The sequence below is a fragment of the Bombina bombina genome, chromosome 1 (genome assembly GCF_027579735.1).
Source record: "Bombina bombina isolate aBomBom1 chromosome 1, aBomBom1.pri, whole genome shotgun sequence".
Lineage (NCBI taxonomy): Eukaryota > Metazoa > Chordata > Amphibia > Anura > Bombinatoridae > Bombina > Bombina bombina.
Window position 1 is genome coordinate 1,520,224,121 of NC_069499.1, and position 15,451 is coordinate 1,520,239,571.

Consider the following 15,451-nt stretch of genomic DNA (forward strand, 5'->3'; position numbering starts at 1 on the left):
GACCTACCCATTATAGTGGGTGGAGATTACAATATAGCGCCACACACACCTGCGGACAGATTCCGTAACCCCACTAGCAACACAAAACCCAAACAGCCATGGACAGGATCTAGAAGAGAAACATTGATACTTAAAAACTTCAGAAATAGTTTGGGTCTTTTAGATGTATGGAGAGAAAGAAACCCTGAGGCTCGTGATTACACATGTGCACATCCATCAAAAACCACACTCTCCCGCATAGACTATTACCTAGTCTCAAGTCAATTATGCTCTAGGGTAGGAGACATTATGATAGATCCCATAACCATCTCAGACCACTCACCAGTGACACTAGAGCTAATTACTGATGCCCCTCAGAGAAAGATGTGTGGGTGGAGATTCCCTACGCATCTGTACCACGACCTCAACTTGCGAAAACACTTGGTGGGAGAGTGGCTAGTTTACAAAGACCTTAACAAGCAACACATAAACGAGATTTCATTGTTTTGGGAAACGGCAAAAGCGGTGCTAAGAGGGGGGATCACAGCTTATGCAATTAGAATAAATAAAATTAGCAGAAAGAGAGGGGAACTACTTCTCCGCCAGCTCCTAAATGCAAGGAATCAATACCTTAGACACCCGACAGACCAAAACAGATTAAAATACAAAGACATCAAGACCCTCAGAGACACTCATCTTATTCAGACAGCAGGCAGAGCCCAAACTCGGATGCAGGCTAAATTCTATCGATATGGGAATCGCACAGGTAAATTACTAGCAAAGATCACCAAACTAACCAGGAAACCTAATACTATAACAGCCATACAGAAACAAGGAACAATACTAACAAAGAAAGAGGATATACATAAGACATTTGTAGACTACTATTCCAAACTGTATAGCCCCCAGAGGGTAGATGAGGAATTGAAACAAAACTTTTGGAAGGACTTAGCCCTCCCTCAAATAACTGAGGTGCAGTTACAGACCTTAAATAGCCCAGTGAACTCCCTGGAGATTATTGGAGCTATTGACGCTTTTCCCCTAGAGAAAACCCCCGGGCCAGACGGCCTACCGGGGGAGTTCTATAAAATGATCAAGGAGGAGGTGGCGGAGACACTCACCTTACTGTTCAATGCCATAATGAAAGGAAGGGCAGACCTATCAAACAGATTTATGGAAGCGAATGTGACAGTCATCCCCAAACCAGACAGAGACCCACTACTGACATCCTCGTATAGACCAATTTCACTACTCAATTCAGACTACAAACTGTTTACCAAAATTTTAGCCAATAGACTGACGGGGATATTACCGGACCTGCTACACGAAGACCAGACAGGGTTTGTTAGGGGTAGATCCTCAGTTAAGAACATGAGAAAATTGCAGCTAGTCCTGTCACACTACTGGGGGGAAGAAAAGCAGGAGGGAGACCAGAGGGAAGGAGACGCTTGTATACTATTGGTAGACGCTGAGAAAGCGTTCGACAAGATAATATGGGACCACCTCTTCACAACTCTTGGGAAATTTGGGATCCAGGGCGACTTTATGACAGCCACTTACGCACTGTATAACGAACCCCGAGCAGCAATTCTAGTTAATGGCGAACCATCAAACTCTTTCCCGCTAATGAGAGGCACGAGCCAGGGATGCCCACTCTCTCCGCTCCTTTTTGACCTGGCCCTTGAACCATTAGCAACCAAAATTAGGAAAAACACGGAAGGATTAACTATAGGCAAAGAAACCCTCCACATATCCCTTTTCGCAGATGATATGATTCTATACACAAGAGACCCCAGGCGAAATATCCCTATTTTAATGCACACCATAACCAAGTTCGGTCAAATTTCAGGATATTGCATAAATAAAGATAAATCAGAGCTGTTGTGGCTACGGAATGAGTCGCCAGCAGAACCATTACAAGATAACTTTAAGATTGTAACTAACTCGTTTAAGTACCTAGGTATTATTCTCTCTAGAGACCCCAGACAGTGGTATGGACTTAACTTCCGACCACTAATCAAGGAACTAAGACGCACACTCCTAAATTGGACACCACTACCACTGACATTGTCGGGAAGAGTGGGGCTAATTAAAATGATCCTGTTTCCCAAACTGCTATATGCACTACAAATGCTACCCGAACTCATTCACAAACAAGACCTACAGGCACTAAACAGAGACATACTACACTTTTTATGGAAAAGGAAACGACATAGAATAGGACATAAAAAAATGACATGCACACCAGAGATGGGGGGACTAGCACTCCCAAATACAGAGTACTACAACTGGGCAGCTTTAGCTAAATATGTAATGGATTGGTTTTTGGACAGAAATGTTTTCACCAATAGTGCACTAGAGACAGAACTTATTGCTCCGTGGTCACTAAAAATGCTCCCACACATGACTCGCACACAACTAGAGGGAATAGTGGGGCACAATACTATCTTCCTCCAACCTGTAATAGCATGGTGGAAAATCTGCAGGGCCTTTAAAATAACATGCAAGAATACTGTATACCTACCCCTACGAGGTAATCCAAATTTCCAGGCGGGCTTCACCACATCGCCTTTTAGACAATGGGAAACAAGGGGATTGACTACTATCAGACAAGTCCTGACGCCAGACCAAAAATCAGTCAAATCGTTTACCGAATTACAATTAGAATTTAATCTACCTTACAAACACCACTTCGCATTCCTACAGACAAGACACTACGTTCAAAGCATTCTGGGGATGGGAGACATGCCGGACACCAACTGTGAAATATACAAGCTACTGACCCTGACAAGAGGAGGACCGACCTCAATCTCACATACATACACAGCACTCCAAACGCTGACTAATAAAGCTACGAGGGATCAAATTCAACATAAATGGAGCACTTGGACTGAAAATCCAGTTACAGACCAAATCATTGAACAAAGTGTTTCAAAGGTGAGGAAGGCATCATTATCAAATGACATCCGGGAATCACATACAAAGCTACTACATAATGCATACATAACACCAAAGATGTTCCACAAATGGAGTCCTGAGACTTCGGGACTTTGTCCAAAATGCGCGCACCCAAACCCCAACATTCTCCATATGATTTGGCAATGCCCAAAACTCACGAGATTCTGGAACATGGCACACAAGTGGGCAATGAGAGTTACGGGAGGGAGTATAGACCTAAACACTCACGTAGTGATATTCCTCCACACACAGTCAGACACAAACAAACATATGGCATTTACTCATAATGTCATACTGTTTGCCAGAAAGCTCATCTTCAAGAAGTGGATGGAGCCTGACCCACCAACACTAGCACATCTCAAACTAGAATTACAACAGCAAATGGTTCGTGAACAAGTAGACACACAGGGTGACATCATAAAACTAACTAAACATTTTCTCAACAAATGGGAACCCTTGATTCACAGCTTAGACTTAACACACCAGAGACAAATTCTGTACCCACTCAAAAACTCAGAATTCGTTCTGGAAGCCCAGTTACGGGGCAAATGGAACATTTTCTAAACTTCCCAATTAACAAGGTAATAAACCAATGGAGAGACTAAGATGAGAGACAGGAACAGAACCCTGGGGGGGGCGCCCTGGGTTAAGTCAGGAGAGAGTAGGAAGCAGAGCTAGATGGGGAGGAGGGGAAATTAATCTGTTGATATATGCAACCCAACATCGAATGAGAGACTCACTCATAATAGAGCTGCAATGACTTGCTGATTGCAAAGAACTACAAAATACTAGAGACTCTTGGAGAACTTTTGATCTGACCCAATATGTTATGCAAGCTATACTGTTATCTGTTGACTTGCTAGATAGGGGGAACTAGTTATAATAAGTTAGAAGAGGAGAGAGAGAGGATAAGTAATGTCTGGAGTAGCTATGTTAATAGATTATAGAAGAAAATACAGTGCTGTCTTTGGTAGCAATTTTTGTCATCATATTTTGCAAATTTTGTTGTGCATACCATTTGTTGCCTTGTTCAGTGCTGGTTACATAAATAAAGAATTTAAAAAAAAAAAAACGCAGATGCTCAATTTTAAATCTAAAGGAGGGTTCCTCCACTGAAGGAGGTTTAGTTACTGAAGTCTCCGACTCAGAAAGTTCATCCTCTGAAGCTACAGCGGTTAACTCATACTCGGATAGCTGGGATATAGTAGCTAAATCTGACAAACAGTCAGGAGTACTATGTTTAACCTTGTAACTGCGCGATAAAGTCAGCTGGAAAAAAGCCCCCTTCAGATGGAGGATTAGTTGAGACGCAGGGAACTGCATGTGGAGCGGGTAATGTAGAAAGGGTAGAAATTTATCGGGACCCAAATTCCTGAGAAGTAGACGGCTCAGATGGGCTAATAGCGCTATGAGTATTAGCAGGCTTGTCTCCCTTCTTAGACTTTAGAACAGTGTTTAGGCAAATGGAACAAAATTGAGCAGGCGGGCAAACCACATCCTCCTGACAATATAAACAGCAATTATTAATCAGTACAGAAGGAGTGGAACCTTCTAATGTAGCATCAGAGTCCTCCATAGCGTTGTATATATCCACAGAAGGACAATCAAAAAGAAAAAAATGCTTTTATTTAAAAAAGGGCACCTTAATACTCCCAATGGCTGGGGCACTCACCACCTCCTAGACCCAGACAGCTAATAGTGAACACACTCTCCTCAGGAGTGATGTCTGCAGCAGGATCTTAGAAAATGAAAGAGACCGCACCCGGTCACGTGGTACGTAAGACAGGACTTCCCCTGCTATGAAAAAGGGTGCCAAGCTATTATGAGCTGACAACACTTCAAAAACTAAAGTGAAATCTGTTTGTTCCAAGCCAAAAACATACAGCCTATGAGCCTAAAAAGCGCTCACATTAAGCAGAAATAAATCCCCAAACTGTAATTTTAGTATAATAGTTAGGGTAGATTCATTTTTATTTTAATATAGTTTAATGTAATTTTATTATAAATTTTAGGGTAGGTTGATTATTAGTTTAATATAGTTTAATTTAATTTTAAAGGTAAGTTTAAATTTATTATAAGATAGGGATGAGTTAATATTTAATATAAAGTTATCGGATTGTTAGGTTTAGGGGTTAATAGGTTAATTTAGTTTATTGCGATGGGGGGCTGGCGGTTTAGGGGTTAATAACTTTATTTAGTTGTGGTGGGCTCCGGGAGCGGCGGGATAGGGGTTAATAACTTTATGTAGGTGGCGGCAATGTCGGGAGCGGCAGATTAGGGGTTAATAAGTATAATGTAGGTGGCTGCGGTGTTGAGGCAGCAGATTAGGGGTTAATAAGTATATTGTAGGTGGCGGCGGTGTAGGGGGTGGCAGATTAGGGGTGTTTAGACTCGGGGTACATGTTAGGGTGTTAGGTGTAAACATAAGTTTTTTTTGCTCCCATAGGAATCAATGGGATATCGGGCAGCAGCGAACATAGCTCTCGCTGCTTTCAGACTCCCATTGATTCCTATGGCATCCGCCGCCTCCAGGGCGGCGGATTGAAAAGCAGGTACGCTGGGCCGGAATAGTGGTGAGCGTACCTGGTAGATTTTTGTTAACTAGCAAAAGTAGTCAGATAGTGCCAAATTTGCATTCAGAACATCTGTAGTGAAGTAAGCATCGATCTGTGTCGGACTGAGACCGGCGGATTGTATGTTACGTCACAAAATTCAACTTTTGCCGGTCTATAGGCTTTGATAAATAAGGGGAATCAGCCTCTCCACAATTACGCTGCAGAATTCCGGCGTATTTGCGATTGATGGCTTGATAAATAGGCCCCATAGTGTTTAATATCCCTTTAAGGCATACATTCTGACAAACTTGAAATTATTTCACAGTAAAAAAAAATGATATCTTTGTGTTGTTGCTTTGTGTGCTTCAGTATTAGGGGTAATAAAGAATTACCTTAAAGTCTTTCTCCCAAGAGATTCTGAGATACATGTGCTGTGTTGTTGTGGAAGATATTCTAGAATGTTGTGGAATAGATATTCTAGATGTGCCTCTGTATCAACACCCTGACTGGCATTTATCTCTCCTGCTATGCTATGTTTGTAACCTTCCCTCCTCTTCATATGCGGTCGGCAGGTAGTACACTTTATTGCTTTGTGCTGCTCTGCACAGCAGTCTTTGCAGAGACTGTGTCATGGGATCTATACCTTTAAGAAGAACACCTTCCTTTACCACCATCTGCTATTTAAGGATGTCATATCCTCCTAAACAGTGCTTAGTTATTGTGTTTCTTAATTACACCTGTAGCTGTTCACTTTAGCTCTCACAGCCGTTTTACTTTCTCTTATTAGTAAGAGTATGAACCCTTGTTTACCTTTTCATAAAGGTTTAATTACTTTAGTCTTTCTCTCCTTGCAATGTGGAACAATCTCTACAAATCTAGCTATACCTACGGATTGTTAACTTGCAACACTGGATCCTCCAATTGCTTGTTACATCAACCTACGCTACTATTCAGACGTCAGACAGCCTCGCTCTGGAGTGATTCAGTCACAGTACCGCAGCTCCTTAATCTGCTTCGCAAAACACTACACAGCTCTACACGCAAGTATTCTCTTGATATTAGAGACGTTATGTTCCTGTTAAAGTTATAACATCTTATGCTCTTACCTTTCTACACAAGGAATTGCAACATATTATAAACCATGTAAATATATGACTTACGTTATACGACTGATATTGTACAACTATGAACTGCAATATATAACAAACACTGAAAACCTATGAACTGCATCCTATGATAAACCTTGTAAATATATGAACTGTATCTGATGATATATCTTGTAAATATGAGCTACAACTTATGATGAATCTTCTAACTATATGAACTGCAATCAAGTCAGTATTCTAAAATCATTCTTACCGTAAGCTTCTAGAGATCATCACTCATACAATTAGTTGTTGGAAGGCATGTGAGAATTCTCAGTTTGAAGTTAAAAGTATATTAAATTATTGCTACCCTGCAATATGCTCACATTCTAACAAATCCCTATTTCAGGTGGGGTCATTCTCTTAATTAAAATTAAATTGCTTTTCTTTATTCCAGTTCATTCACTTAGTGAACTGATTGAACTTGAAAAGCTACAAACTAACTAAATAAACAATTGTTGTTAAAGCATTACAGACTGACACAATGCTAAGGGGTCAATTTACCAAATGTCGGGCAGACATGATTCGCTATAGGGAACCATGTTTTGCCAACATCGCTAAATGCCGACAGCATACGCTGTAGGCATTTAACATTGCACAAGCATCTCTTGTGAAATACTTGTGGAATGCCGCCCCCTGCACATTCAAGGCCAATCGGCTGCTAGCAGCGGGTGTCAATCATCCTGATCGTATCTGATCGGGATGATTGCAGTCCCCCACCTAAAAAGTGGTGGACAAGTTAAGAAGCAGCGATATTATGACCGCTGCTTCTTAACTGCTGTTCCCGGTGATCCGGAAACTACAGGTGCATAAAGCAGCACCGGCTGCTTATTAAATTCGCCCCTAAGAATCTAATCAGCTATTTTAAAGACCACAAAGTAAATTCACTGAAGGGCCAGCCACCTGTAGTACAGTACTGCTTTGCAGAGCTCAGCTGATATTTCCATTCCTTCTCCTCCACCAGACCCAGTACCATTAGTTAAAAATAAAAAAACATTGCAGTTTAACACTAGGGGGAGCGGGTAGGTGGGGTGTTTGCTGGTTAAAAAAAAAAGGATCTTGGCTAATTGTGGTAAAAAATTTGCAGAGTCAGATGCTATAATGCGTGGGACAAAAATACAAATCCCAGCATCCTGGAGGACTGTTGGCAACTATGGTCTTGTGTTCAGAGGCCCAACGTGTTTGGGCTGTTTGCTCTGACAAAGGGAGGTGTGGAAGGAACAGTGGTCAAAACTCAGAGCCCTAACAATCCTTTAATATCTGAGACAATTGGGAGGTCTGCTTCTATATTGGTCCTATACAGAATGCTATTTTAGTAGGTTGTGATACATTTTAATGGGCCAACATATTCATAAATCAAGATTTAATATTTTATAAGCTTTCAAGACTGCACATGTCTGTTCTTCAGAAGTACGGCCTCTGAAGAATAAACAAATCAGGAAGAGATCTGTAAGGTCTTATGAATACATAGGGCCACTAAATGGTGTCACAATCTACTGAAAAGAACCCTAGGTTTAATACAAATATTGTTTATTAAATATATGCATATAATCACAACTAAATCAACTCACCTCTTTAAAACTTCATAGGAAAGTCAAAATAAAAACTTGCATGATTAAGATAGAGCATGTCATTTTAAGACACTTAAATTCACTTCCTTTTTGAAATTGACGTTGTTCTCTGTATCTCTTTGTTGAAAAACAATGTGCATATATTCAACACTACTGAAAGAGATATAGTTTCTTGTTATTGGCTTACCAGATATGTTCAGTTAGCTCCCAGTAGTGCATTTCTCCTCTGGAGCTGATTTTAACTATGGGGTATATTTACCAATTTGCAAGTGGACATGATACGAAGTAGCGTATCATGTCCGCTGCACATTGCGGCACATCGATAAATGCCGAAAGCATGCGCTGTCAACATTTATCATTGCCCCAGCAGTTCTTGTGAACTGCTGGCACAATGCTGCCCCTGCAGATTTGTGGCCAATCGGCCGGTAGCAGGGGGTGTCAATCAACCCGATCGTATTGATTTCTGTCCGCCGCCTCAGAGCAGGCGGACAAGTTATGGAGAAGCGGTCTTTAGACCACTGCTTCATAACTTGAAGAAGTTAAATATTGATAAATATGCCCCTATGTGTTTAATCAATGTGCAGGGTTTACAAACACAGTTATACAAGTAAGAGTGCAATAATAAAATGTTCTAACATATCAGGGCGTTTTCTTTTTTATGTGCTTTTAATGAATGGAACAATACTGGTAGATTGCGAATAGCTTTCCCTCAACAAATATCTCAGCAATTGATTCATATTTTGTAAATTATTTTCTTGTATCACTGTATCAATTATCTCAATTCTCCAGGGGAAAAAAAGGGCTTCTTGAAGAAAGTAAAAATATCTTTACCAATAAATCAGCAGCTTGTAAAATTTTTCGCCTCTCTTTTCCACAAGGTGCTATCAATTTCTTCATAAATGGGACTGGAATGAACAGAAAAACAAAACAGGGTTCACTAATTTAAAACAAAATATTAACAGAATTATTAAAGGGATACTAACCCCAAATTTTAAACAACTTTATAATTTACTTCTATTATCAATTTTCTTTTGTTCTCTTGCTATCTTTATTTAAAAAGGAGGAATGTAAAGCTTAGGTGCAACCAATTTTTGGTTCAGCACCCTGGGTAGTGCTTGATGATTGGTGACTACATTTAACCACAAATCAGCAAGCGCTACCCAGGTGCTGAACCAAAGATGGGCCAGCTCCTAAGCTTACATTCTTCCTTTTTAAAATAAAGATAGTAAGAGACTGAAGAAAAATTGATAATAGGATTAAATTAGAAAGATGCTTAAAATTGCATGCTCTATCTGAATCATGAAAGGAACAGAATTTGAGTTCAGTATCCCTTTAATTCTAACAATATCAGACACACTGGCTTGCATTCACCAGATTATTCATGATCACTTTATTTTTTATTGTATATTTCCAAATATATGGAGCTTGGTGTAATGTTAACCCATGATACATAAAAAATATACTCATTACGTACTCTTTTGTATGAACTCCATTACTTTCAGCAAGAGGATCAAACTCTAAAAGTTCGTAGTAAACGGGTAATGAAGAATTTTTCTGGGAAACATCTAGAACAAAAAAAAGGAAAATTATGTAATGTACTTTTTTATTTTTTTGCTTTGAAATAAAAAAGTAAAAAAAAAATATAAAACTGCAAAGGTGCCAACTGCTCTTACATTGAGAGGTGGTGTCGTTTGTTTGTTCATTGATTCATGCAAAGCAAGGAGAGAGTTAGAGGAGAGAATAGGGCATTTAAAAAAATAGAAAGGAAACCGCTTGAAAAAAAAATTACCCATCCATACACCCTTGATATATTTGCACCCCGAAAATGTATGGTCTATAGCGACCCTAGATCTGCTCCATGATGTGTGCAGCCAGCTGTGGGTATTTGTAAAGGTTTCAGACTATGTTGAAAAGTACTTGCAAGAAAATATGCAAAACAAAATCTAAATTTCAGTTTAATCTGTTCTTCTGTCTCATATACGTAATCTGTTTGATATCAGAATCCAGCTGTGATGGTTATAGAAAATAGTGTAATTCTACCTGATTTGATGCGTATCTAAACTGTAACATCTAGATTATGATCGTCCGGTGCAAATATGAAATTGAATGTCTCAAGAAACATACAGATAAAGATAACAAATTATGAATTATAATCATATCTCATAATCTCACTATAGAATATGTAGTGTCTATGGGAGGGGGACAAGAGGGGCAAATGCCCTAGGGATAAACAGGAAAGGTTCCATGCAATCTAGAGGTACATGGTGAAAAGAAGGGCATATCCTCTTTCAAATGAGAAGTCACATGACTATCTTGTTAGCACATGATCAATAAAAAAATGATATCTATCAGTAGGATACACTTGAAATAATAAATATTTGAGGCCTCTGAAACTGTGCCTCTCTTCCTACCACTGCCATGTCACAATCAAAACACCTATGAGAAACTCATTTAAATTAGGAAATTCTTCTTCTTCCAAATAATAGTATAATGTAAAAATTGCAAAATTGTACATCAAAGTAAAAGCTTTCATGGTTCAGATAAATCATGCAATTCTAAAAGACATTTCAATTTACTTCCATTATCAGATGTACTTTGTTCCTTTGGTATCTTTTGTTAAAAAGCATACCTAGGTAGGCTGAGGAGCAGTAATGCACTACTGGTTAGCTGTTACTTTGTGGCTATGCATATATGTGTCATGCAAAAAAAGAGTCCAAAAAGGCTCCATAGTTGAAAAAAGTAAAAAATCACTCTTTATTCGGATACATTAAAAATACAGGAAATAGATAAAAAATCCTAAGCCAAACACATAAATGTCTGACTGGTTTAGGAGACCGTAATCATAGATATGTCATTGGCTCTCCAGATGTGTGAATTATTTTTAATTATTATTATTAAAAAAAAAATAAACTGTTCATTGTTTTGGAATCCAGGCATCTTGGATATGTTTATCTTGTTTTCCTTGCTGTGGTCTATTTGGGGAAAAACATAATTTATGTAAGAACTTACCTGATAAATTCATTTCTTTCATATTAGCAAGTGTCCATGAGCTAGTGACGTATGGGATATACATTCCTACCAGGAGGGGCAAAGTTTCCCAAACCTCAAAATGCCTATAAATACACCCCTCACCACACCCACAAATCAGTTTAACGAATAGCCAAGAAGTGGGGTGATAAGAAAAAAGTGCAAAAGCATAAAAAATAAGGAATTGGAATAATTGTGCTTTATACAAAAAAATCATAACCACCACAAAAAAGGGTGGGCCTCATGGACTCTTGCTAATATGAAAGAAATGAATTTATCAGGTAAGTTCTTACATAAATTATGTTTTCTTTCATGTAATTAGCAAGAGTCCATGAGCTAGTGACGTATGGGATAATGACTACCCAAGATGTGGATCTTTACACGCAAGAGTCACTAGAGAGGGAGGGATAAAATAAAGACAGCCAATTCCGCTGAAAAATAATCCACACCCAAAATAAAGATTAAATGAAAAAAACTGAAATTATAAGCAGAAGATTCAAACTGAAACAGCTGCCTGAAGTACTTTTCTACCAAAAACAGCTTCAGAAGAAGAAAACACATCAAAATGGTAGAATTTAGGGAGGAGGAGCTAGCCAGCAGCCTAGACAGTCACAATTTAACAGAGCTCTAGTTAAAACCTGTCATTTATTAGCCCTAAAAAGCACTATTTAGGAGCTGATTCCCAGAATAAAACTTTGGAGCAGTATTTACTCACTACAAGGGACCACTGGCTGAAATTTGGCTGAGTTTGAGGCAAATTTCGATCTACCCAGAAAGGAGTTCCAGAGGATTTTCAGGAAAATCCCAGGCTTCGGCCTACCTCGGAAATCTCTGGCTCATTAAAGTGCCTGAAATCTTCATGAAAGAATAAGATTAAAGCAGGCAGAACTACCATCCCTGATAAATAACTGCACATCAGGATCTAAGCAGGTATTAAATATAGGCAGATTACACATTAAAGACTGAAAGGAGGAGAAAAGAAGGAACCTTCACAGTGTTAGTAACAAACAAGCAGCAAACCACTGTGTGTAATATACATCACTGTCATCTAGATATTTCAGACACTTACACTAGCAAAAATCAGACTATCAAGGAATTACTTTTATTGTATTTTCATTAGAGGCTACAAGGCCTAATATTGAGACTCCATTCTATGGGAGTATTGGACATTGTAAGGGCTATAAAGTTAATATAATGAACTAAAACAATGACAACAAGAACATAAGCAACTAATAAACTCTTCATTTACCTGTAGACTGCACATGCAAATGTAAAGGGAAATAAATAGGAAGTTTGGTTCAGTATCTCTTCTATAAGGGTTTTCACAGATAACAACTACAAGACTCTCTAACCTGAAGGTGCAGCTTCAGTGGTGTTTTCGGGATACGATTAGAGAACTTTTCAGGGCCCTAAAAGTCAGGAGATGGAGATACTGCAATTTCCTATGTAAAAACCAATAATAATGCTCTGCACCATTATATATAAAGTTCAAAAGCAATGTTAAAGCATTAAATATCAACCTGGAACAAATAAAGCCAGTCATGATCTTTAAATAAATGTAATATGAGAGAATAAATCCATACTTTTGCCCTTTATTCATAATAATTAAATTGCACGCTAAGAAGCCTAGCGACATAGAGGGGAAGATACACTCTGAACTGATTAAGGGAAGACGTAAATAATTTTTTCAAGATGAAGAGCAGAAACCAATCTGTGAAAGAGTGCCTCACTAAGTCACAGCTAAAATTGAAAGCAGCAGACAAAGCTAATAGTCCTCCAAAACAACATACTCAAGCAGAAACATCAGATGATGAGGTGGGACAACCTGGAGATATACCAAATAATGAGCTTCTGTCTCAAATCAAAACTTTCTTCCATGAGGAACTAAAAACAGCTTTATATGACCTTAAGCAAGACATCAAAGAGATTGGAGGAAGAACAACGGAGATTGAAAATAGGCTGGAAGATATCTCAGAAGACATCCCTCAGATTAAAACTACTCTAATGGATCATTCTATATACATCAAGAAGCTGGAGGATCAAGTAGAAGATTTGGAAAATAGATCGAGGCGCTCCAATCTCAGAATAAGGAATCTTCCAGAAGAGTACAAAAATTTGCAAGCAGATGTAACTGAGATTTTTCATCAACTTGTCCCAGATACAGAACCCTCCATGCTTTTGATGGACAGGGTCCATAGAGCCTTAACCAAACCCTCTCAATCCAAGACAAGAGATGTAGTAGTCAAACTACATTATTTCCATGTTAAAGAACTAATACTTCAAGCTGCAAGACAAGCACGCACAATTACATATGAAGGGCATAATATCCAGATATTTACAGATCTATCACCAGTGACACTAAGAAGGCGAAGAGAATTGAAACCAGTAGTGACAGCCCTCATAAGAGAAAAATTGAGATATAGATGGAACTTTCCGTTCAAATTAATCTTCACATGTAAGAACTCCACCTATTCATGCACCACGGTTGAAGAGGGACGGTTGCTGCTTGCCAAGCTTGAGATTCCAATAGAGGAAGATGTTTTGCCGGACCCCCCACAAACCACTAGGAGACTACCACAGAAAGAATGGACTGAGGTAAATAGGAATGGGAGACCTAAAAAACCCAAATCTAATGTCACAAGAGAAGATGGTGGAAGCAACAATAGCACAGAGGCATACCCAGTGCCGTGATTCTCTCAACAGAGACAGCTTCGAGGTTTGATAAAGAGAAAAAGAAAACCGAAGTGTGATCTATGGATCATACAATGATAATAATAATATTTAAGATGAAGGTACTGTTACCAGAACGATGAACAATGTTGAAAGGGGGTAATCTCATTGTTTGCTTGCTCTCCTCTACCCTAATTATTCATTCTTCTTTACCCCCAGCTTTTTCCCACTCATTCCCTTCTAACCTTCCCCTAATACTAATACTTGATATTCACTGATGCTAATACCAAGGATATGATTGGTTCTCTAAAATCTGCCTTATGTGATAAGATGAGATCATAGATCAATATATGTTAGTTCCAGAGTTGATTATATTGTTTATTTTTATTTAAAACAAGAAAAACGTTCAAATGTTATTCAGTTGTTCAAACACACTAAGTTTTATGTTAATGTTATGTTTTTATATATGTTTGTATGCAGTCTCAAGTGTCATCAAAATAGAAGTTCACAAGACAATTAATATAAAGGGTAATATTCGAGGTATTAAGAATGTTGCTTTCCTAAGATGTTCAGGTATAAAGGTAAGAGGTATAGATAGGCGACTTATAAAGAGGACCTATATAAGCAGTGCTCGCGGTAAGAAGTCATATTCATTAGATTAATTTCACACAATGTTAGGGGGCTTAACTCCAACACAAAAAGGAAAAAAGCTATTATAGATTACAAGGCCCAGAAAGCCCAAATAATAATGCTCCAAGAAACGCACTTCACCTCAGATGTAACACCTAAATATTGGGATAAGAGCTTTCCATTGCAATATCATGCATTCACTGACAAGAAAAAATGCCGAGTTTCCATCCTCATACATACCTCTCTGAACTTTAAGGAGGAAGAGATAGTTAAAGATAAGGGAGGGAGATTTCTAATAGTCAAGGGGACAATCCATAACGTCCCAGTGGTATTAATGAATGTATATGCACCCAATGAGAATCAGGGCCCCTTCATTACTAAAATAGGCAGACTACTCCTGTCATGGAAGAGAAGTAAAATCATAATAGGAGGAGATTTTAATTTAACGTTAAATGACGATCTAGATAGAACTTCACAAACACCCCATAAAAAAAGGAGAACAACACCAGCCCAACAGCTTCTAGCTGACTTATTACTAGACTTCAATCTAATAGACAGTTGGAGGGCACTTAACAAGGGAACTAAAGATTTCACTTATTAATCCACAGTGCATGGTACCCATTCAAGAATAGACTTGATCCTAATCAGTCAGGTCCTATTGCCACTGGTAAAGCTAGCGTTTATTCATAACTGTTCATGGTCTGATCACGATATGATGATAATTGATCTAGAGGGAATGATCAACCCCAATAGAGTTAGATCCTGGTCACTCCACCCTAGCCTACTTCAGAATACCATTGTTCTTCAGAAAGTACAGCAGCACATTAAAGATTTTGTAGATATTAATACAGGATCAACGTCCAATCCAAATTTTGTATGGAGTGCACTTAAGGCCTCGGTGAGAGGCCTGCTAATT

General features: G+C 38.7%; 1 protein-coding gene across 3 annotated transcripts in view; it reads right to left on the reverse strand.

The window, feature by feature from the left end:
• The window catches only part of TOM1L1 (target of myb1 like 1 membrane trafficking protein), a 263,459-nt gene that overhangs the window by 17,509 nt on the left and 230,499 nt on the right, over window positions 1-15,451 (reverse strand). For all 3 annotated transcript variants that reach the window (XM_053708296.1, XM_053708287.1, XM_053708301.1), the window contains 2 exons: window positions 9,683-9,773; window positions 9,040-9,113 (listed from right to left, as the gene is read on the reverse strand). In XM_053708296.1, the coding sequence (XP_053564271.1) occupies window positions 9,047-9,113; window positions 9,683-9,773 (158 nt within the window). In that variant the 3' untranslated portion in view covers window positions 9,040-9,046. The remainder of the gene's footprint in view (window positions 1-9,039; window positions 9,114-9,682; window positions 9,774-15,451) is intronic.